Here is a 25,000-nt window from a genome sequence, read left to right on the forward strand (position 1 = left end):
GTGCCCCAACCCCCCAATCGGCCCTACCCTGAGCGTGACTGAGGGTGGCATCGCAACCTCCCAATCCACCCTGCTCTGTGCATGACAGGGGGTGGTGCCCCAACTCCCCAGTCAGCCCTGCTCTGAGCCCGACCAGGGGCTGCACCTAGGGATTGGGCCTGCCCTCTGCCACCCGGGAGCAGGCCTAAGCCAGCAGGGCGTTATCTCCTGAGGGGTCCCAGACTGCGAGAGGGCACAGGCCAGGCTGAGGGACCCTACCTCCCCCCCGAGTGCACAAATTTTTGTGCACTGGGCCTCTAGTAATTCTATAAATATAGATATGAGGAAAAGTAGGTTTACAGTTGTTCAAATGGAAAAAGACACACAGGTTATGATTATCCTATCTAATAAAAGAGAAACATGGTAATTAGCATACGACCACTACCCTTCCCATTGGCTAATCAGGGCGATATGCAAATTAACTGCCAGCCAAGATGGCGGTTAACCGCCAACAAAGATGGCGGCTAATTTGCATACGTAGGCACAATGCTGGGAGGTGAAAGGGAAAGGACGGAAGAAGCCCCCTGCCACTGACGGTGATCGGAAACCCAGGGGGGAGCTAAGAGCCGGGGGCAGGGCAAAGGCGGCCCTGGGGGCCGCCATTGCCCTGCCCCCCAGCTGTGATCAGAGAACCAGGCGCCTTTGCCGCCCCGGCCAGTGATAGCAGGAAGCAGGGGTGGAGCCAGCAATGGGAGCTGGGCAGGGACGGAGCTGGCAGTCCGGGGAGCTAGGGATCCCTTGCCCAGGCCTAAAGCCTTGGCCAAAGACGTTAGGCCTGGGCAGGGGTGGACCCTGCAATCGTGGGGAGCTGGGGGTCCCCTACACAGACCTAACGCCTTGGCCAGAGGCATTAGGCCGGGGCAAGGGCGGAACCAGCAATCACAGGGAGCAGGGGTGGAATCAGCAATCCTGGGCAGCTGGGGGTCCCCTGCACAGGCCTAAGGCCTCAGTCAGAGGCATTAGGTCTAGGCAGGGGCAGAGCGGGAGATTTCGGGAAGCTGGGGGTCCCCTGCCCAGGCCTAACGCCTTGGCCAGAGGCATTAGGCCGGGGCAAGGGCGGAACCAGCAATCACAGGGAGCAGGGGTGGAATCAGCAATCCTGGGCAGCTGGGGGTCCCCTGCACAGGCCTAAGGCCTCAGTCAGAGGCATTAGGTCTAGGCAGGGGCAGAGCGGGAGATTTCGGGAAGCTGGGGGTCCCCTGCCCAGGCCTAACGCCTTGGCCAGAGGCATTAGGCCGGGGCAAGGGCGGAACCAGCAATCACAGGGAGCAGGGGTGGAATCAGCAATCCTGGGCAGCTGGGGGTCCCCTGCACAGGCCTAAGGCCTCAGTCAGAGGCATTAGGTCTAGGCAGGGGCAGAGCGGGAGATTTCGGGAAGCTGGGGGTCCCCTGCCCAGGCCTAACGCCTTGGCCAGAGGCATTAGGCCGGGGCAAGGGCGGAACCAGCAATCACAGGGAGCAGGGGTGGAATCAGCAATCCTGGGCAGCTGGGGGTCCCCTGCACAGGCCTAAGGCCTCAGTCAGAGGCATTAGGTCTAGGCAGGGGCAGAGCGGGAGATTTCGGGAAGCTGGGGGTCCCCTGCCCAGGCCTGACACCTCTGCCAGAGGCCTCAGGCCTGGGCAAGGGGCCGATCAGGCGATCGGAGGGTGATGGGGGTCGACGCCTCTGGCCAAGGCATCAGGCCTGGGCTAGGGCAGAGCCGGTGATGGGGGGAGAGGGGGGTCCCCTGCCCAGGCCTGACGCCTGGGCCAGAGGCATCAGGCCTGGGCGGGGGGCAGAACCAGTGATTGGGGGGAAATGAGGGTCCCCTGCCCAGGCCTGACGCCTGGGCCAGAGGCATCAGGCCTGGGCGGGGGGCAGAACCAGTGATTGGGGGGAAATGAGGGTCCCCTGCCCAGGCCTGACGCCTGGGCCAGAGGCATCAGGCCTGGGCAAGGGGCCGATCAGGCGATCGGAGGGTGATGGGGGTCAACGCCTGAGGGCTCCCAGTATGTGAGAGGGGGCAGGCTGGGCTGAGGGACACTCCCCCCCCCCACCCAGTGCACAAATTTTGTGCACCAGGCCCCTAGTTAATAATAACTTTATTAATTCAAAAGAATGTTACATTGTAACTGCAAACGTACTTTTGCCACCACTGTACTTTCACTTGTGGACCAATCTCTTTCTTGAGACATCCACCGAGTTCTCTCTGAATTTCTGCTCCCATCCAGACAGCTCTGGAGCCCAGCTGTCACCAAGGGCCTTCCCCCCCTGCCCTTGTAGGATAGAGCCATTATTTTCTGGATCTCATGCCTTCATCCTTCATGATGTTTTCCATTTTGCTGGAATTCACTCTCAATTATCTTCTTTGGAAATATAAACTATAATTTCCTATATTTTGATATATTTTTCCCTCTCTACTTGATTGGTGGTTTGGCTGGGCACAGAATTCTATGGTCAAAATCATTTTCCCTCAGAAATGTGAAGATATTATTCCATTTTCTTTTAGAATCCAATGTTGTGGATAAGAAGTCAAAAGCCATTCTAATTCTCATTCTCCAAAAGGTAACCTGTCTTTTCCTGCATTGAATCTCTTAGGGGTTTCTCTTTTTTTCTTGGTGCTCTGAAGTTTCATAGGGATGTGTCTAAGTATGAACAAAAACTGGTTTTAAGGCATTTTAATAGAAAGATCTATTTCTTTGTGTCTTCCCTGATAGGAGTTAAGAAGCAAAAGCCATGTTTTGGTTTCTGAAATTCAGATTTATGTCAGGGAAGAAATAAATTATAAATGCATACTAACATAATTTTATTTTACCTGACAAATTGAATTTAAAGAATGAAATTCAAATATATATAACCAACTTAATAAACACATCCTCAAGTTAATAAATGTGTGTGAAGTCACTAATTTTATAGGTTTTTTTATTAAAGCCCTCAAAGGCTATAAAGTGGAAGTTACTCATCCTCATTTCATGAGGTAGAAGAGGTAGAAAAGGAAATGCCTAAATTTTTGACATTTTGGGGAGTTTACCCAAAACACACAAAAAAAATTTAACTGCATTTTAAGAGAATGGCTAATATAATCAAGAGAGTTTAAGGAAGAAGGAATACAAAAAAAAAGCATTTTTCTTGGATAGGTTTTGAATAAATACCTCATCTTATAGCAAATGAAACTGGGTTTAGGACATACAGATCTGGAAGGGAATTCTGGCTCTGCCATTTTCTAATTATGTTAGTCTTTGGGAAAATTACTTAAACTCAGTAAATGTTAGTATCCTTTCTCATTTACCCCTAATTTTGTTGCTTTAACATTGAGGCTTGGGGAGTGAAAAATGTTCTGTATGCAGTATGCTGTGACGAGGTAGAAAGGATGGGTTTGTAAATGTAACAAAATGTTAAAGTGGAAGTTTTAACTGATGCACCAAAATACAATTGATGCTGCATTTCAAAGTTCCAAAAGGAGATTTTGTAATCCTGGAAATCTATTATTCATGCTGAAGATGTATAAGCACCTGAGAGTGGAAATAAAGAAAGAATTTTGTGAGAAGAAGGTTGGAGATACTGGACTTCCCATCTCCTAAGGAAGGTCAGTGAAGCTCTGGAGACCTTAATGTGTACCTCCTGCAGTTAGTGAACAAGTGACCAGGGCCTAGGTTATACCTGAAGAAGTTAACATGGAAGCAAAGTAATAGACTACACTTAAGACATGACTACTCACCAAGGTTTGTGATCACTAAGAACTTGATGTAGAAAGCTCAAGGTCATTTAAGAAGGGATCTGACAAAGGGATGATAGATTAAGTAGACACATAAGAATTGTCTCCTAATTTAAACACAACTATCTTAAACTGTACCATGTTTGTTTGCACAATGCCCTTTTTCAGTATATATTTCTCTACTTCCCAGTGTTAACTTTGTATTCTACATTCACAATACATCTGCAACAGTTCTAAGTTATGATCTAATTAAAAATAGTAGCTAACATTTAATGAATACTTTCTATGTGCCAAGCACAGTTTTAAGTGCTTCATACCTATTAACTCACAACAGGTGTGGGAAGTAGACATTTTTATGCCATCCCCACGATAAAACTGAGACACATAGAGGGTAACGTGCTCACAGATTCATCGCCAGGAAGTGGCAGAGCTGTGGTGCAAGCCAGATGGTCCAGCTCTCAGGCCTGAACTCTTACCCATTACAACACTGTCTCTCTAAAGGCTGTGCAAGAGCAATTCCAAAGAAATGTTCCTTCCTTCTATTTTCAGCAAATCTGGCCATTTTTAATTATTCCAACTAATCTTTTCAAGACTTCAGAAGAGTTTGTGCTGATTTGGAGAGTTCCTACAAAAGAAATAAAAAGCAATTTTCAAAACTCATAGAATTACTTTTCAAAATTAAGTTTGTGTAGGAATATAATAGAGAAGGAAATAAACAAGTAAATACAGTACTTGGTGTCTGAAACTGGCCATTCATCAAGATGAGTCAACACCACCCAACCTAAGTTGGATGGGTTCAATATTTTCAGGACTAGCAGAACTTCTTGTGGCCTGTATAATTGAGCAGAACTTCTTGGTTAAGATGAGCCTGGGGCTGGACCTCAGCTCTCAAGACTAAATTTCTTCATTCTATAGTTCTTCTAGGTCACTGTCAAAACCACTGGTAATTTTACACTGCAGTGATCTGTGCCTTTTCCTGGCCTGAGGATAAATAGAAAACTTAACAATTCTGAGAGCTGTTGACACCATGTACTCAGAAACACAATCAGAAAATGTTCAGGGAAACCCTTGAAGGATGTGAATGAAGGATGTGGACCTTCACACATGGAAACTCCCCATGTGATGCCAGCTTTGCTCCCCAGTTCTGTAGCCAAAACAATGAGCAGGGCAGAGAGGGTGCAGGGGCACATGCCTGAGGCTTTAATAAAATACAGTAAAGGATGAGCACTCTTAGCAAAGCTTTGAGTGACCATTTGCTGGTAACCATTTGCTCAAGAGAAGGGGCTACAATGACACCCAGGATGCCTATGGGAGAAAATCCAGTTTCTCCTCAACCACTGTCAAATGTAGTTGACTGCTCTCCTGTTTGCCAAACACACCCTGATATTTTTTAAATCATTTCCCCCTTGAGTATGTAGCCCACCCAATCTAAGCCCACTGGTAATGCATTTTCTGAACCCTACAATTGAATACTTGGTCTGACAACAGGCCAATATGTTTGAACTGAGAACAATTAAGGTATCTCATGGTCTCTGTCAGTAGGAGCAATATAGAAAACTTAAGAAGAGGGAAGGAGTGTCTGGAAGTAGAGAGAACGTGAGCTCTAAATCGTTGCTTTGGAACATGCACTAGACCAGTGATTTCAGCTGGTGTGCTGCACGAACTTTAAAGCATGCCACACCTGACTACTTAGTCAGGAGCCCTAGCCTCTTTTGCCTTACATTGTCAAATTTTAAAAATGGCAACAACCAACACAATAATAGCCATCCAGTGTGAGTGAATCAAAATGTACCTATTTTTTTTTCTTCAGATTGGCAAAAAACATATATTTTTGGTATGCCGTAGAATTTTAGTAATTAGTTTATGCGTGCAATGGGATCAAAAAGGTTGAAAATCACTGCCCTAGACAGACACATGAGGGCTCAGATCTAAATGCCACTCCAGACCTGGGTCCCGTTCAAGCAGTCTAAGCAATTTCCCCAAGTCTTCTTCTCTGCATATGATGAAAGATGTTTTTCTTCTCACACATACAAGAGTCTCACAATGTTTCCTTTCTTATTTGCCAGGGATAGATATGGACAGCTTCGTTTTCGATGTAATTGCTATTCACTCAATATAAATGGCTTTCATTCTTTCATTCACTTACTCAATATTATATACCAAGCGCTGATCTAGGGACAGGAGATTCACAGGTAATTAAGCCATTGTCCTACTTGGTGGAGACTGAGGGATGTTTAACGTGCCATATGTGAAGGCAATAACAGAAGTTATGTGCATGATGATGTAGTGACTGCAGAAAGGACAGGGTGATTAAATAGAGGGAATAGGACTCAGGACCCAAAGTATTCTGGTAAATAATGACCTAGAGAGAAGGACAGGAAGGATCCAGGGCTTTCCCCTCATTAAAATAAGGGTCTAGGACTTCGTGCATCCCAGTCTGAGCCCTCATCCTGCATTGACATGGGTTTTGGAGGCTTTCCTCCAAGTCCTTAGATTCAGATGCTGTGTGAGTCTCAGAAACAGGAAGAGAGGTTGTTTAAGCTATTTTGCAGAAATGAATATCAACAATGGGACTATGAGCAATGTCCTATGACAAGTCCTTGGCTCAAATGCAAGGGAACACCTTGCTCAAGCTGAGAACAATTCACCTGCCTAGGGGTCCATCCTGGAGGCGAGATGTTCTGAGGGAGCATTGCTGGGCTTGGTGGTGGGTGTGCTGCACTTCGCTCCACAGCAGGTAGAGCCATGGAGAGGGTTCTCCTGCAGCAGCTGAGACAGGATGATTAAGAGGCAGCACAAGTTGCATGGATCCTGTCCTAGCATTATGCTTTCTGAAGATAATGATGATGAACGGGAATGACGAATGAGCTACGATATTATTATAAAAACCCTCCTGTCCTCTCTTGCCTTCTTTTCTTTTCCTATTATCTTTCCTGTCTCCAAATCCATTTCTCCAACTCTCTGATGATTCAAACCCTTTTCCTATAAAGACAACTTAAACATGTCGTCCACATCAGCTCCTGAGCCACTGAAGCCTGTCTCCCTTGCTAACGATGACGAGGACACCAATGTCAGCTGACACAGGCCATTTTTGCCTGGAGTATTTGATGGTTCTGTGTTTTGTTCCGATGATTGTTAGCTCTTTTGGTTCATTGGTGTTGGAAATAAATCACATCTAACCTCTTTTGTACTAAAATTAACTGTCTCCTTGGACTGATTATCTTGCCCTTGGTCTCTGCGGAGTTGCCCCCACAGGATCTCCAATGTGCCCGGCAGCCCGAGTGGTTTGCTAAAGTTACATGTGAGAGAAGTGAGGCTGGCTTTCCCAGGCCCCAGGCAAGAGGGCGTGGCTTCTCCTAAAAACAGCAGAAATGCTTTAACAGGGAAAGAAAGAAACAGAACCCCCCTTGTGTATGTAGCGAATGCTCTAAAGGGGTTGGGAACTAGAGCATTTTGAACATGTCCACCTGTCTGATTACCAAGTGGATTTAGTTTTCTCAACAATATGTTATCGTTCCATTTGGAAGGTGTCAGAAATATTTTTTCTGCTAAATTTATTCTCCTTTAAGAAGAAAGAGCACCAAGACTAAGGAGAAAAAATAAATCTTATCATTTTTATCATTTTAAACCTAGTAAACAGATAGAAGGCTTTGCCACAATTTAAAATATAGGCAAAGGTTCTTTCTCAGAGGGTAGGGAAGGTGGTCCACAAAAAGAAAAAATAGTTTGATGGCCTCAACAAGATTCAAGGAAATGGGACAGGGGTAGTGTCAAGTGATGGGTAACTGGTCTATCCCTAATTTCAAGTGCTGACTCTAAACTAAACCAAATGCGCACTGCTTACCTCTTGCTGTTACCCATCCTTGCAGAGACAATGATGAACACATGCTGGCCTGAACTTTTTTTTTCCCCAAGAAAACAATTTGACTTCCCCCGGTTCATTTTCTAGTTCTTTCTGCACTTCCTTGATTCTGCAAGTGGACTCTCAAATTGAACTCAGTATAATAAAAATCCCAAAACCATTAAAAAATTGTAAAACTTGCCCTAACCGGTTTGGCTCAGTGGATAGAGCGTCAGCATGCGGACTCAAGGGTCCCAGATTCAATTCCGGTCAAGGGCATGTACCTTGGTTGTGGGCACATCCCCAGTAGGGGGCATGCAGGAGGCAGCTGATCGATGTTTCTCTCTCATCGATGTTTCTAACTCTCTATCCCTCTCCCTTCCTCTCTGTAAAAAATCAATAAAATATTTAAAAAAATAAAAATAAAAAATTGTAAAACTTGTTTTCCTTTCTGATTTCCTGATTCCTATTAACAGAAGCACCATTCTGCTACACATACATGCTTAAGACCTGAGCAACAAATATTACCCCTACCACCCTGCACAGCACTGTGATTCAGTAGCCTTCACCACGACTCTCTCATGCCTGAAACACCTTCTATGCCTCTTCTTTATCGACAATATTCCATGCTCCTTTAAGATTCCACAGTATAACCAATCGTTAAAGGGCCACTATCCAAAGCCCGCCTCTCACTCCTGATGGAAGCCTCAGCTACAGCCATGCCTGTCTTCCAAAGGCATGTAGCTCATTTCTACCTCCATCTTTGTTCATACCACGCCCTCCACCTTGAATGCATCTTTCTCTCCATGTATTTAGACCCTTCCCATTTATCATAGTTTAGCTCAAGACTCATCTCATCTGTGAAGTCTTAGGGGCCACCCAAGTGCATGGTAGTCTCTCCCTTCTCCACTGAGCCTATATGGCAACTGAAGTCTGCACTTCATTTGTCACTTATCATTTATCACTTATCATTTATCATTGATTCTCTTGTATTATCATTAATCCAGCAAACATTTTGAGTAGCTCCTATCTCCCCTATGGCAGGCTCTGTGATATTTGCTAATTACAAAAGGTTAATAAGAGGCAAGAAATATGGAGGAGAATGGAAGTTGAGCAGAACAAGCAAGTCCAAGAAGAAATCTGTAAATAAAAGATATGTGAAGATGTACAACACCATAGGAAAAGGGACCAGTATTTAGTTGTTTTCTCTCAGCTCCAAACTCACTTTTGTATTTTCCATTTCGTGATGCTGGGCTGGGACTTTGCAAACATCATGTTTGCTTTGCCAGTTAACTTCCTATAAAGGCCTGTTAATAGGAAATGTTAGAGGAAGACAGAGTCTGGAGGAGGAAATCGGGGCTTGTTCCTTCCTATCTCCTACCTGCTGCTTCCTGTGGGTTTCCTGTCTGTTTTGGGTTCCCAGGTGCATCACCCCACCAACAGTTAGTTCTTCAGCTCATTAGTGGTAGAGCCTCCTGGGAGCAGCAGCTGAATCCAATGTGAAGCTTTTCCAAATCATAGAACCAGCCTCTCTATGCCTGCCCCGGTCAAGGGCAGGTGTTGAAGGCAACCAATCGATGTATTTCTCTCTGTGTTTCTACCCCTCTCTTCCACTCAAAAAAATCAGAGGGGAAAACAATATCCTGGGGTGAGGATTAACAAGAAAGAAAGAAAGAAAGAAAGAAAGAAAGAAAGAAAGAAAGAAAGAAAGAAAGAAAGAAAGAAAGAAAGAAAGAAAGAAAGAAAGAAAGAAAGAAAGAAAATGCAAGACCCTATAACATCTATATGAGACACACTTTAAATGTAATGACACACTTAGATGAAAAAAAAATAGGTAAAAATGTATAATATAAGCAGTAAGCATAGAAAGGTTGGAGGGACTATATTAATAACAGATAAAATAAACTTCAATGCACAGAGTATATCAAAGATAAACATGGACATTTTATAATGATTAAAGAGTAAATTGATCAGAAAGACATAACAATCATAAATTTGTATGTGTATAATAACAGAGTTTCAAAATATGAAGAAAAATTGACAGAATTAAAGGGATAATTATACAAACCACAATCATAATAACAAATTCAAATACCACTCTCTTAACAATTCATAGAACAATTAGAAAAAGATCACTCCAGGCATTTTTGGAGATGGTTCAGGTTCAGATAGTGCAGGCACAGTAAAGTAAATATCACAATAAAGCAAGTCATGTGAATTTTTTGGTTACTTAGAGCATATAAAAATTATGTTTGCCCTGGCAAGTGTGGATCAGTTGGTTGAGTGTCATCCCTGCACCAAAAGGTCGCTGGTTCAAGTCCCAGTCTGAGTGCATACCCTCGTTGCAGATTCCATTCCCAGTCAGCCAATTGATGTTTCTCTCTTTCTCCTCCCACTCCTTTCCTCTCTAAAATTAATAAAAACATTTTTTAAAAGTTATGTTTATACTCTACTGTAGTCTATTAAGTGTGCAATAGCATTCCACTGTATGTCTAAAAATATATGCATACCTTAATTTGAAAATACTTTATTGCTAAAAAATTCTATAGGTCACTGGTCGCAGAACACCATAACAAATACAATAAGAATGAACAAGTTTGAAATATTGCAAGAATTACCAAAGTGTGACACAGAAACAAGTGAGAAAATGCTGCTTGGCACCAGTAGACTTGCTAAGGGCTGCCACAAAGCTTCAATTTGTAAAAAATGCAATATTTGTGAAGAACAATAAAGCAAAGTTTAATAAAGCAAGGTATGCTTGTGCATACAAAGAAGATTTGATAACACTATGAAGATTAGTTAATTGATATGTATAAATATTTATACAATTCATCATCCAATAACTTCAAGTGCGATTATACATTCACCAAGATAGTACATATGTTAGACCATAAAGTAAGTCCAAAAAATTTAAAACCATGATAATAGCAAAGGATTAAACAACCAACTTGTAGTTTGAACTTGACAACACTACTAACACCAACATTACCAAACAATCATCCCCCAAAAAATATTTACACCAAACTTTTGTTCTTATGACAGTTCAGAATACTTGGGATCTAGTGGGATGTAGGATTAAGGAGCAGGTCACAAAATTTTCCCAGATAGGGAAAAGCAGGCTCCTTATAAAGAAACCAACCCAGACTAATCAATAGTAGTAACAGACATTGGAAGAGTAGAGCAATGTCTATAAAACTTTAAGTGACAATAATTTTCAATCTAGAATTCTATTCCTAACTTTTCAGTAATGTGGAAGTAGAATAAAAACACTTAAAATTTACAACAACTAAAACATTAAAGTGTTTTAGAAACTTATTGGAAAGTATGTGTCAACAAAACAAGAAATTTAAAAAGAAGACAAAACATGAAATCCAAAAAACAGACCAGAAGAGAGGCAAAAGCATCATATAATGACATTTATGCAATCTTCCGGAAAGAAAAAGTCCATACTGGATCAGGAGAGGCACATTTCTGGGAGAAGTTCTCTAGAAAAATTAGAGCTACTTTACTTGGACAAATTTTTTTTATTTACAGTAGAGATATTGGAACATTTGGAAAATTGACCAACCCTATATAGAAAGGTACATAAGGAAAAAACAAAGCAATTGTCATTTCCAAGAGAAATAAAGGGCAGAAAAAGGAAAGAAACGGGGTTGTAATGCACTATTTGGCTCATCATTGAACAACATTTGCATGTGCATAATAAACTAAAATTTTTTTATTTAGTAGAAGGGAAAAAAGAAGCATAGAGTTAAGTTTTTATCTACTGTAGCAAAAATACAATCAAATATTCCTAAAATTTATCAGTCAAGATATAAGCATATTATTTAGATTAAATACATTAATAGCACTTAGAACAGTAACTGTTACATGGTAAGCAGTGTCAGCTATTATTAGAAATACTAGTGGCCCGTTGCACGAAAATTCGTGCAATAAGCCTTCCTTCCCCTGGCTGCCGGCACCGGTTTTCCTCCAGCACCCAGGACCCAGGCCTTTGGTCCAGCCACAGCAGCGAGGCTTGGCTTCTCTGCTCTGGCTGGTCCCAGCCCCTCCTTTTTTTTTCTCCAGCTCCTCTAGCAGAGGCCAGGGCTGGTTGGAGGCCAGGGGCGATCCAGGCCCCCAGCCACTTCTTCAGTGGAGTCCCGGCGACCTAGGCTCCCAGCCCCTTTTGGAGCAGAGTATAGGGCCAGTGGGAAGCTTGGCTTCCTCTGTCACTGGGAGCAACCCAAGCCTCCATGCTTGCTCAGCTCCATGGCCACCACCATCTTTAGTCATCTTCTGTCTTTGCTCTGCGCCTGTGTATGCAAATTAACCACCACAGCTCTGTGGCCACCACCATCTTTAGTCATCTTCTGTCTTCGCTCTGCGCCTGTGTATGCAAATTAACTACCATCTTTGTTGAGTTAATTTGCATAGTCGCTCTGGTTGGCTGGTGGGTGTAGCGGAGTGGCAGAGTGATGAAGTGATGATTAATTTGCATGTTTCTCTTTTATTAATGTAGATGAAGTTAAATATCAGGGGAAAGAGCTAGAAGATTTGAGAGTAATTGTTTCTTGGGCATAAAATTCAGAATGAGAAGAAAAATTATTCTAGTTCATTATAAGTGTTTTAGTACTACGTAACTTTTAAAACAATATACATTTATTGCTTTTATAAAAGTAAAAATTAAATTAATAATAAAACAGCTACATTGTAGAAAAGATATAAACATAAATGTGTTAAGCATTGTAAATAAGAAAGTAAAATGTAATCTATAAGTATGATGAATATGAATTGCAAGGAACAAAGTATGTATTATTTAAAAAGGGCATATTAAACTCTTTCATACACTATTGAGTTAAAAAAAATAAAAGCATTTTAAAAAATTCAGTCATACTCAAAAACAAGAAATATACTTCATAAGCAAACAAACAAAGCAAAAACCTAAAACACCAGACAGGTCTCCCTAAAAAGAGATGTTGAAAACAAGAGAAACAGATGGGAAACCAGGGTGTTAAGTGAAAACTAAAGCTGAATATCCAGTGCATAACATGGGTGCAAATCACCCCTCCAAAGCTAGAAATCAGTATAGTGCTTACAGTCATTAATGGTTGCCAAAATATCTCCATCCATCAGCCCAAGGTTGGAGCCAAGAAGAAGTCATCAGCCCATAAACAGGGTAAACACTGAGTTCTTATAATAGAACTAGGACCCTATTCCACACTGCATTGAGGGGAAGGACCTATTTTTGCAGGGTAATAGAACCAACCAATCACAATTGTAACCTTGGTCAGAAACAGGCTCTAGGGCTGGGGCAGAAGCAGCCATGAAACCATCCCCACAAGGAGGACATTGGGTCCCAAGAAAATGAAAGGATGAGTTCACAAACAGAATTTTTAAATGTATTTTTAAAAAATCTATTTCAAGGAGAGAGAGCCAATAAACCAGAAAACAGAAGAAGTTAATCCCAAGAAAATAGAGATATTTGAGCAGTAGAAAAAGAACATTAAAATGAGTAGTAAAAAAAAGAGTAGTGTTTTAATTTCTCAAAGAAATTACCAGAAGTTAATCCCAAGAAAATAGAGATATTTGAGCTGTAGAAAAAGAACATTAAAATGAGTAGTAAAAAAAAAGAGTAGTGTTTTAATTTCTCAAAGAAATTAAAGAAACAATAACTCCCCTGACAGAAGATCTGGAAATTTAAAATTTCTTGAAAATTAAAAATATTTATGAAATACAAAATTTGATAGGTTAAAAAGTTAGACGCAGGTGAACTGGTACAGAGAACTGAAATAACCACCCAAGAAGCTATCAAAACGGATAAAAAGCTGGGAGGAAAAAAAGGAAATTTGAAAAGCATAAAGAAATGATTAAAAAGCTCCAATATGTATCTCAAAACAGTAGTTTCATAAGAATAGACGAGAGAGAATGGGGATGGGTTGGAGTAGAGAGAGATATTAACCCAGAATTTTCCAAAAATGAAGAGAGTCATCAGTTCTGATACTTAGAGAGCCCACCAAGTGCCAAAAAGGCAAAATTTTAAAAATCCACACCTACATGCATCATAGTGAAAGTACACAATATCAAAATTAGAGGAAACATAAAAGAATCAGAGATTTAAAAATAGAGATGACCACACAGCTGTAAAAAAAGAAAGAAATCTAATCATTTGCAACAGCATGGATGGACCTGGACAGTATTATGCTCAGTGAACTAAGCCAGTCAGAGAAAGATAAGTATCACATGATCTCATTCATATGTGGAATCTAATGAACAAAATAAACTGATGAACAAAATAGATCCAGGGACATAGGAGCATGAAACAGACTGTGGAATCTCAGAGGGAAGTCGGGGGTGGGTGGGTGGGAAGAGATAAACCAAAGAACTTGGATGCATATATGCATAACCCATGGAAACAGACAATAGGTTGGTGAAGGCCTAGGGATGGCAGGGTAGGGGGTGGGAGGAGGAAACAGGGGCCAGCTAGAAGAGGTCAATTTCGGGGGGTTGGGACATATGTAATACTTTCAACAATAAAAATTTAAAAAAATAAAAAAATAGTCCATGTGTAATACTTTTAACAATAAAGATTTTTTTAAAAAAATAGCCTAAGTGGGTCAATGGTTGAGCATCGACCTATGAACCAGGATCTCCGTTCCTCTCTGAAATCAATAAAAATATATTTTAAAAAAAAACAAAATAAACTCAAAAAATAAATAAATAAAAATAGAGATGACCTATAAAGGAATGATCATAATATTGACAGCAGACCTCAATAACAATGATGACTATAAAAGTTTATGGAATGATTTCTAAAGTGTCAAGGGAAAATCCCAAGTCTGAAATCCTATACAAAATTCTATACAAACTACCATTCAACAGGTGGAATTCAAAAAAATTAATGACCCCAAGCTCTTAAAAAAAAAAAAAACTACTAAAGATGTATTCAGTAAGGGTAAAAAATTAACCTTGAAGGAAAAAAAAATGGGGGGCAAGGGGTACTTGTAAAACATGTATGTAAATCTAAATAATTCTTATTTATAAATAAAGTATAACTTTAGTACTAGATCATTTTACTATGGGATTGATGGAACCTTAGTAAGATGAAAGTTAAAGCTTCTATGACGAGAATGATGTAACCACTGATTAACTTTCAATTTTGGTGGAAAAAATGTAAATTTGAATACAAATGTTAAAAGTCTAAGAAAATTCATTAAAAGAATAGTAACAATAAGTGTAAGTTCCAAACCAATAGAAGAGAAACTCAATCAACCCACATAAGAAGAAAAATAGAAAGCAAAGATATAAAGCATAGTAAATAGAAAACATAAAATAAAGTAGCAGAAATAAGTCTTAATAAATGTAAATAAACTGAAGTTGTGTTTTTAAAAAGAACCCAAGTAGGAGGAATCTCTGTAAGACAGGATATGACTAGTAAGAAATACAGATGAAAACAGTTGGAGGAGAACTGAAGGATTTCTGATTAAAGTTTCTCTATTTTCTTACTAAAATTCAATAAAGTGAGTGAGGGGAGCAGGAGTAGGTTGAGACCTGAGAGCTACAATAACCTTGTCAAAGCTTTTTGGTCAAAAGTAATAGAAATACATTGAAAGGAGTGACAATAAAGTGCACTCTGTTTAAATAATATAGGAACAGACTGTAGAAAGAAAATCTGATTGGCCAATGGTCAATAGATCAACTCACTGGGGTTCATTATCAAATGTCCACCCTTTTCCAAACACCTGTGGCAGGGTTGGAGTGGGGGCTGGAGTACTTGCTGCTTCTCTATTTTCTTACTAAAATTCAATAAAGAGAGTGAGGGGAGCAGGAGTAGGTTGAGACCTGAAGGCTACAATAACCTTGTCAAAGCTTTTTGGTCAAAAGTAATAGAAATACATTGAAAGGAGTGACAATAAAGTGCACTCTGTTTAAATAATATAGGAACAGACTGTAGAAAGAAAATCTGATTGGCCAATGGTCAATAGATCATTTCACTGGGGTTCAGTATCAAATGTCTACCCTTTTCTAAACATCTGTGGCAGGGTTGGAGTGGGGGCTGGAGTACTTGCTGAAAAGGAAGTTCCTAGGGTAGAGTAGGCATGTCCACCAAACCTGTCTCCAACAGGTGTCACCCAAAACTGTGTGTCAGGAAGGAATGAGAAAGGAAGTCTATGAGAGTTGAGGAAAAGGCCAAAACTAAGAGCTCAACTGAAAACCAGATACTCTAAGTGATAAGTGGAATAAGCCAAGGTTATTCCATTTTCTTCAAGCAGCGAAGGAAATGGTTGAAGTTGAATATTAGGAGTGAGGGGATTAACAGAGTTAGTAATAGAAATTCCCATGGGACTCTAACTAGGCAGGGTAGGAAATAAAGGAGGTTAAAAGGACTGAAGACTAGAGGGTAGGAAGGATGGAGCAATGGATGTATCACTGAGGTTTGGAAGGGAAGGAGAAGGTAGGAGAGTAAGAGAAAGTGACTTAGGAATGAGAACATCACTGCTGAAGGCTTCAAGGGCAGAGCAGTCCCAGTCCCTGCTGTAACAGGAGAAAAAGTTGTGTAGATGGAATAGAAAGTCGTTAGAGCGGAGGAAGTCAGAGAGCTGTGAGTCACCAGTGATGACCGGAGACCAGAAGAGGGACACTGAGGGCAGGTGCCAGGGCGCTCAGTGAATCTGGGGCTCAGAGGTGGAAGGAAGATCATGAAGAGACAGACCATGAAAGTGGTGAGAAGCAGGAGAACACAGACACAAACCCAATTCCTGAGCCCACGATACATGCTAATGAGAACTAACAACCTCCTTAAACTTTATCAATGGCTCCTGTCACTCCCAGGATGAAATGCTAACTCTCAGCATGGAGGATTTTGGGAATCCTTCATTTCCATCTCATCTCCCACCACTTTCCCCCAGGCCCTTCACTCTTCTACTGAACTACCTTCTTCCACTTGCTCATGCTGATTCATCAACCTGGAATTTCCTTTCCCTCTGTCTTTACCAAGTGACTCCTACTTAGTTTGCAGAGCTGGGCCCAAGAGTCATCTCCTCTGTAAAACCATCAACAAGTAAGTTCCCATCTGAGTTGAATGTCTCCCCCACTCCATCATGCTCTCACTGCACCTTAGGAGCCTGTCACTGCATTCACCATACCACAGTATCATTTCTAAAGAGTAGGGACTGTAGCTTTCAGATATTGGGGACACCAATACCCAGTGGAGTTCCTAGTAGGTAACAGACTCTCAGCACATACTTGTTAAGTACCTGCATGAATTTCAAGAGGTTTTAAAGAAATTGTGTCCTCGCATTCCATGAAGGAAATCAACAAAATAACAAATATCAACAAATATCTCCAAGTGGCATTAAATAGAATAGAAAATCAATAAGGTGCCATCCAAGTAGTGAAGAGGGAATTGGGCAGAGGAAGGACAGGATGCTGGAAAGAATATACATTGACTGATGAGAATGGGATGAAACAAGACAAAAGAGGCCTCCCTAGATGTGCTTGTACCATGCGTGTGATTCTGGGTCAGCAGGGACAAGAGAGGAAGGGAACTGAAAGGCCACCAACATTTGGCTGTCCGCAATACATTATCTCACGTCATCTGCACAACAGACCTCTGTGATGGAAATTTACGTCCCCATGTTGCTGGAAAACCAGCAATAAGGTTCACAACGAAGTTTAAGTGGAAAGTCTTGGTAATTCTGTGGAATTTCCTGCCCAGGTGTAGTGAGATCAGCTAATTGTGTCAGGCTCGAGCTACAAGTTCATACAAAGTCCTTCAAAGGCAACAGATTCTGCCCTTTGGTTCTTCATATGCCCTATATATCACCTAGCATGTGCCATAGACTTGTTATGTATTTGTTTATTGAATGAATGAATGGAGTCAGTGAATGAATGAAAGCTGAACTGAATTAAATATAAAGGTCTGGCACTCTAAGTACTTAGCAAGCATTATTTTATTTAACCTTCATAATATCCATGATTACCCTCCATTTTACAGATGATTAAGCTGAGGCTAAGAAAGTTTAAGAAATCTACCCAAAGTCACACAGCTTATAAGTGACAGAGCAAAAATTCCACCAGGTGTTTCTGCCTCAGAAGATCCACTCTCAACTACTTTGCTACATGGCTTCTCAATGAATGGGTTCCTCTGAATTGATGGGTTCTTCTGGACATCTCAGCTTCCCCATAGAAAGATAGATGGTCCCTGTTGTTCCGGCTGTATGAAAAAAATGCACAAAACATGGGAAGTTGAGGGTGATTAGTTCAAAATGTAGCAAATCTACAAATACATTGACTTCACTTTTAGATATTTGTCCAACGGGGGTGGAACAACTTTAATTAGTGTAACAGGACAATAAGAATTAAATTGGCTTGGTGGCAAGATTTTTATAGGATGACACTGATGGTATTACTATCCAACTTCAAAGATTTGGAACGATGTCCCTGCTCACACTGGAGACTAGAAGCCTGTTTTTCATCAACGAGGCTGGCCTGACAAATTAAGTCTGTGGAGTCATTAGATTAAGATAAGAGCTTATCTCCTAGGCTGACATTTATTCAGAGGTTTTTATACTGCTCAGCTAGTAATTAGTGCTGTTGAATTTTTAACAGTGCTTTGTCCAGTCATTCAAAAATTCTAAAGGTATATGTGCATCTCCTGTGTATGTTTTTGGTTATTAAAAATAGAAGAGGAATACAAATGAATTACTTCAGGAGGTTTGAATAATTCTTCCCAAAGTTGTTCTGTGGTGAAACATGAAGCTTAATGACTTATTTGCAGAAGAAGGGAGCAGTTCTCCAAAATTGATAAATGTGGAGTAAGGGGTTGCCTTTTACTATGGGATCTATAATTTATTTCGAGGCATACATATTATAGGTTTATTATGTTCTAGTGGAATCATTAAAACTAGGATCACATGCAGTAATGGTTTCCTGCTGTTTCACACCCCCAGTTCGGCAAATATACTATAGATTCAGGAAATAGCTCAAAGTTGTGTTTTGTTTTTCGCCTCTTTCCTATGGCTGATTTGACTGTGGAAGTCTTATTTTTCCGTCTTCTTGTAGTTATAATAACAACTTGATTGCTATAGAATAAACTAATACATTAAGCCTGCACAAGTGTCTGGACAGTCTGTCAAACAAACAATGCTCACATTTTTAAATGCTTGGTTTGCAAAATTCCAAGTTCTTTGTTGAAACGCTAATTAGTAATCACATGGTTTAGACCCCCCTGTTTTAAGAAAGTTCATCACTTGGTGAAAGTTGAATCCTGTTAATATTACTATCACATCATTTATTTTTTTCATAAGTGTGGACATTCCTCATCACTCAACAGATCGTACTTGCCACTTTTTTAAAAACGTGGCAGAGAGAATTCCACTGGGATAAGTGAAAGTATTTGACTCTACAAGTTCACCTAAACACTACCCAAAAGAAAACCCTACAACTTCAGAGACCCAGGTTGGAAGATGGGTTCTCTTTCATTAAAATTAAACCCGTGTGGTTTTGTAGTTAACAAGCTAAAGTTAAGTCACTTGCTAATCAGCCTCTGTGTGCAGTGTGCACGGCACCTCTCCTCATGGGCACAGGCTGCTGGAGATGAAAATCTTCGTTATGTGTCATGGCTCACCATCTTCCTTTCTCAACACTCCAAATAAATACAAATGCACTCTTGGCACCACTGGAATGTGGTGTAGTAAAAAGTTGACCACTTCAACAAATCTTTGAACCTGTTTCCTTACCTGAAAAACAGAAGTTTTCTCAGAATAATCTTTAAATATACCAACCAGGATCCTGAATCTCAGATCTGTGATCTGTCCCTCAAGGCAGAAGGGTATGAAGCCTGAGAGGATAGAGGAAATTATGATCTAAGAAGACACCACTGAATTAAAGTCACCTGAGGAATTTGTAGACTTGAGTTTAAAATAGTAATATAGAAACTCTGAAATTTTGTGATTATACTTTGTCATAGGATAGAGGTCGAGTATATTTGTTGAATAAATGAGTAAATGATTGAGTTAATTAATAGAGAGGTAGCATGGGATATTGGGATTTAGAATCAGACATACCTGGGCTTTCAAGTCCCAACTCTGCCACATACTTGACTTGCGTCTTTGGAAAATACTTGAACTTCTCAATGACCCTGCTTCGTCATTAATAAATCAAGCATAATAAGTAGCCCATAGGATTGTTGGTAAGATGAACAAAAACCTGTATGCACACATGATAGGCACTCAATATCTGTTTTCATTTTTATTCCCTTAGGGTTTGTTTTTTAATTCTCTGATTCTATGGACATCAAATTATAAAGATATTACTATCCAGCTTTCAAATTCATGTATTACCAACTATCGCCAACACATTTTGTATGTGTTATTATTATCTTTTAATGTGTAATGATAGAAGAAGAGGAGACAAAGAAGCATAAAGCTTCCCTTCCAACTCCCCATGGGTAATCAGGCCAGGGGAAGGTAGGCGTCATTCAGCATGTTTACAATGTACTCCATCTCAGTCCTCAGCCTTCGTTAACTCTTCCACCCCCACCCCCGGCTTTCTGAAGAGCAACATGTAATTAGAGCACTAACGAGGTCATTTAGCAGAAACCATGGGTAGGGAGTAATGAATGTGCTATCAGGCTCGGAGAACAGCTTGGGCAAAAATCCAAACAATCCATGTTCATCTCTGCTGAGCCAACCTAAACTTGGAAAACAGAGCGTGGAAAAAGGTTAATAATAGGACACCAAAAATGAAATCCCCCTTTCCAGAGAGACCCAGAGCAAAGTTCTGAGTGCAACCTTCCGTGAGCTGGTCTGTGCAGGTAGTGGGCTTGGCATAAGGACAAGCTGGGTGGCACCTGGCCCCCGGCTAGATGGCTCGGGTGCTTCAGGACCATTCCTGGGGATCTGTAGCCTACAAATGGGCCTTCCGAGGTCATCTAGTTCCATCTCCCACTTTACAGATGAGTTCAGGGTACTCCGGAGAGCTGAATTGGCTTGGTCAGCCAACTGGAAACAGAGCCAGACTTAGTACCAAGGCCTCTGGATGAGCAAGGCAGTGTTTGACTCACTAGCCCGTGCTGTCTCCCTGCCTCTGAAGATGACATTTAGGCGACCATTCTAACAGTGGTAAAGACTTCAAGTGGGGCCGGTTTTACTTGGACCACTTCTGGAGCAGGAAGTCCCAGAAGAATAAACCCAGCCCTTCATCAGTTTGCATTTGGAATCAGCATTCTTTTTTTAAAAATATATTTTATTGATTTTTTTCCAGAGAGGACGGGAGAGGAGTAGAGAGTTAGGAACATCGATGAGAGAGAAACATCGATCAGCTGCCTCCTGCACACTCCCCACCGGGGATGTGCCCGCAACCAAGGTACATGCCCTTTACCGGAATCGAACCTGGGACCTTTCAGTCTGCAGGCAGATGCTCTAGTCTATCCACTGAGCCAAACCGGTTAGGGCATGAATCAGCACTCTTAATTGGGTTGCAACTGCTAACATGGCTATGGCTTTCAACTGTATAGAAAAGGAAGTGGAGGAAGAGACCAAAAGAAGCTAAATACCTCCAAACACTTAGCCCACCAATTTCCAAGCTCAAGCTGTATCCACCCCACTCCCCACCTCCCAGCTGATAAGTAGGTTACATAATAGGACACAAGCCATACTACTCTTTTCTTTCCAGTTTTTAGATGTTGGAGTTAATAAAATAAAAATTACTACAAAATATTTTGTTATTGTAGTTTTCTCCCAATTTAATAGACCTTAAAAATACAACCATTATCATATGGAAGGATCCATGAAGGTTTCATAACATTAAAAAAGGACTTCCCTGGTTGAAAAGGTAGGGAACCCCTGTTCTAGCCTTCTGATTCAGATATTTGAGTTGTATCCCTGTATATTATTTCTGTTTGTTAAAAATCAAGTGTTGTAAACCTGTTTTAAATGTTCAAGGCTAGAGAAAAAAAGAACTTAGTCACTATCAATCCTTAAAGTGTTAAATACTGAAGTATTAAAATTCACAGGATGGATTTTGTTCCAAGGATCATTTTCATTTCAACAAGCATTTATTAAGCCCTTACCATACACACAATGCTACCAAGCAGTCAGGAAGAATCAGACAGAGCACACAATCTCTGTTTTGAAAAACTTACTATTCCTTCGGGCAGGCCCGACTTACCAACAGAGATAGGAAAGGTATAAGGAAATGTATGAAAAATCTTAGGGCTTTCTTACCTCCTATTATAGAGTGTCCGAAAAAGATATATACACATACTTTGAATAATTATAAAGGCAGTGTTTATTAAAATACATTTCATTTTCAAAATTGAGCTATCACCTGTTAAAGTGTGTATACATTTTTGGAAGGAAACCCTGTATTTTTTGTCTTTTATTTTTCTAGATTAAAACTTTTACTTATTTATTAATCTATTTATTTTAGTATAATATTTAAAGTTTAGTTTTGGCTGTTGTTTTTTATTTTATTTTTATTATTGACACTATTACAGATGTCCCCCATTTTCCCTCCATTTGCCCACCTCCACCAGGCCCATGCCTCTCCCTCCCTCTGGCCATCCATCCCTCCGGCCATCACCACACTGTTGTATTCCACCAACAGTGCATGCATATATGTTCTTTGGCTAATAGCTTTACCTTCTTTCATCCAGTCCCTCCTACCTCTCTCCCCTCTGGCATCTGTCAGTCCATTCTATTTATCTGTGCCTCTGTTTCTATTTTGTTCATCAATTTATTTTGTTTATTAGATTCCACATAAAGTGAGATCATTTGGCATTTGTCTTTCTCTGACTGGCTTATTTCACTTACTGTTATAATCTCCAGGTCCATCCTTACTGTTACAAAAGGTAAGAGTACCATCTTTTTTACAGCTGCATAGTATTCCAATGTGTAAATGTACCACAGCTTTTTTATCCATTCATCTACTGATGGGTACTTGGGCTGTTTCCAGATCTTGGCTATTGTAAATACGCTGCTATGAACATAGGGGTGCATATATTCTTTCTGATTGATGATTCGAGGTTTCTTAGGATATATTCTCAGAAGTGGGATCTCTGGGTCAAATGGCAGTTCCATTTTTAATTTTTGAGGTAACTCCATACTCTTTTCCATAGTGGCTACACCAGTCTGCCTTCCCACCAACAGTGCATGAGGGTTCCCTTTTCCCCATGTCCTCACCAGCACTTGTTGTTTGTTGATTTATTGATAGCAGCCATTCTGACAGGTGTGAGGTGATATCTCAGCATAGTTTTAACTTGCATCTCTCAGATATTTGTCTTTCATTTAAAATGGTAACTGAAGAGTGTGGCTTTGGGGTGGCCTTTGGAACCAGGAGGCATTTATTTGCTCTTTTGAGTGTGTAAGTACCTCACTGGGGGCCCTCTTTTTGGAACAGCTCCTCCCTTCAACTGGGTTCCCGCAAGAACTATGGCCCAGAATCCAGGCTTTCCCTAAGGTCCCTACCCCTACTTCTTGGACATCCTATATTCCTCACATCCAGATCCTATACACATGCCCCTTTGTTTTCCTGAAGCTGATAGGAAAGGGAGAAAATCTGCCTGACAGGGAGTGGAAAATCTCAGCGGTATGGTACAATGCCAAAAATAATGTGACCACGATAACTGTGCCTGGGGATGGGGCCTGGGAGGGCCCTTCTCATTCCCTTAACACAGTCTTCCTTGTTTGACTTTGAAAACAATGTCATGATAAGATTACCAGCTCATTCAGACCTCACTTATGAAACAGTGTCAAACAAGATGCTGCCCAGTGGTTTAAAACAAAGGACTGGCCAAGAAATGTTCCTCTCCTTCACACCTCCTCATTGTGGGAGAAGCAAGTCAGAATCAGATGATGCTCTGGTGGTGTGAGAGACATTCTGCTGTAGCAGAACCCAGACTTTGGGGATAGGCAGCCCCTGGTCCAAATTCTAGCTTAGAAACTTCAGAGCTGTGTGACCTTAAGCAAGTTGCTTAACATCTCTGAACTCCAGTGTTCTCACTAAATAATAGAGATGCTAATGGTAAGTACCTAAAAGATCGCAGTAAAGACTAAATGAAACATAGTAGGTGCTTGATGAGTTTTAGTTATGTTTTCGGAGCAAAATTCAAATACTTTCTCCTTTAGGGGGGGGAAATAAAACAAGCCACCTTGTCAGGATGCAACAGCTGGTGCTAGAAACAAATGTAACCACATCAGGGGAGCGTGCCTCCCATCCTCAGAGTCAAATGTACTTACGGATGCAGCAATTTGCATCTTGTCAAATGTTCCCTAACATTTTGCAAAAAAATCCCCAAATGTCAAATTAGTGAGTAATCTGTACAGTGCGATAGATCTCGTTATCCTCTGAATGACTCATAGCATATTTGGGGTGTCCCAGATACCAGTCCAAGTAAATGTTAGTAAATAAGGAACATCACTTCTCCCCTCTCAAGGCTCTGAAATCAATACCAGCTTCTACTTGCAAAGGAAGAATATAAACCTTGAGGGACAGAAAGTGCCCCATAGTTTTTAAAGTTGAGTGAGCTGTCCCCAGCCGTATAGACCTAGCACTGACCATATGCCCAGTCCTCAGACAGGCTGGAGGTGGGGGCAGGAGTGAACGGATGAGGCTTTGTATCTCAATACTGACTCCACTTGGCTTCGTACACATTTTCTTACTTAATGTGTAAGACCTTCACAAAGGTCCTTTTTAGCCCTGGCTGGTGTGGCTCAGATGGTTGAGCATCGAGTCATGCACCAAGGTCGCCAGTCTGATTCCCAGTTAGGGCACATGCCTGGGTTTCAGGCTCGATTGTAGGGACTGTGCAGGAAGCAGCAATCGGTGTTTCTCTCTCTCTCTCTCTCTCTCCCTCAACTTTCCTCTCTTTCTAAAATTAATACATACCTATTTTAAGTCTTTTTTATTTGTTTAAAAAATACTGAAATAGTATTTGCAATGTGTGCAGAGCTTCCCTGGGGGCCTACTTCTTGGGAAAGCCCCTCCACACAAGAGGATTATAATTGCTTTCCAGTCCTCAGAACAACTCATTGGGGAAGGCACCACCACATTCTCCATTCTACAGATTAGGAAACTGAGACTCAGCCAGCTAAAGGCTTCCCTAAGGCCACATACTACGCGGCGAAGTTAAGGTAGGAATTCAGATAGTCTGGCTTGAGAGTCTGTGCTCTTAACCATGAAATACTGCCTTCCAAGATGGGCACCATAGCGTCCCCATTTTACAGTTGAGAAAACTGAGGCTCAGAAAGACGAATTAACACTTTCCAAGATATCATATGGCTACTGGGTGGTGACAGAGCTGGAGTTTAAAATGAGGTCTGTTTATATAACCCTCCCCTGGACCATTGGGTTATAACTTATACAAAGGCTAAAAAAAATGACTGGCCTTATTAAACAGTTTCTACTTTTGCTGGCCGTCCATCGAAGGCGATAGAGACCTTCA

At 41.1% G+C, this 25,000-nt stretch overlaps 1 protein-coding gene across 1 annotated transcript in view; it reads right to left on the minus strand.

Moving 5' to 3' along the window:
• Positions 1-17,489: 17,489 nt before the first annotated feature.
• The window catches only part of LMO4 (LIM domain only 4), a 36,712-nt gene continuing 29,201 nt past the window's right edge, over positions 17,490-25,000 (minus strand). Inside the window, exon 5 of the mRNA XM_005885317.2 lies at positions 17,490-17,770. Coding sequence (XP_005885379.2) covers positions 17,729-17,770 — 42 coding nt within the window. The 3' untranslated portion in view covers positions 17,490-17,728. The remainder of the gene's footprint in view (positions 17,771-25,000) is intronic.

The sequence above is a fragment of the Myotis brandtii genome, unplaced genomic scaffold (genome assembly GCF_000412655.1).
Source record: "Myotis brandtii unplaced genomic scaffold, ASM41265v1 scaffold90, whole genome shotgun sequence".
Classification (NCBI taxonomy): domain Eukaryota; kingdom Metazoa; phylum Chordata; class Mammalia; order Chiroptera; family Vespertilionidae; genus Myotis; species Myotis brandtii.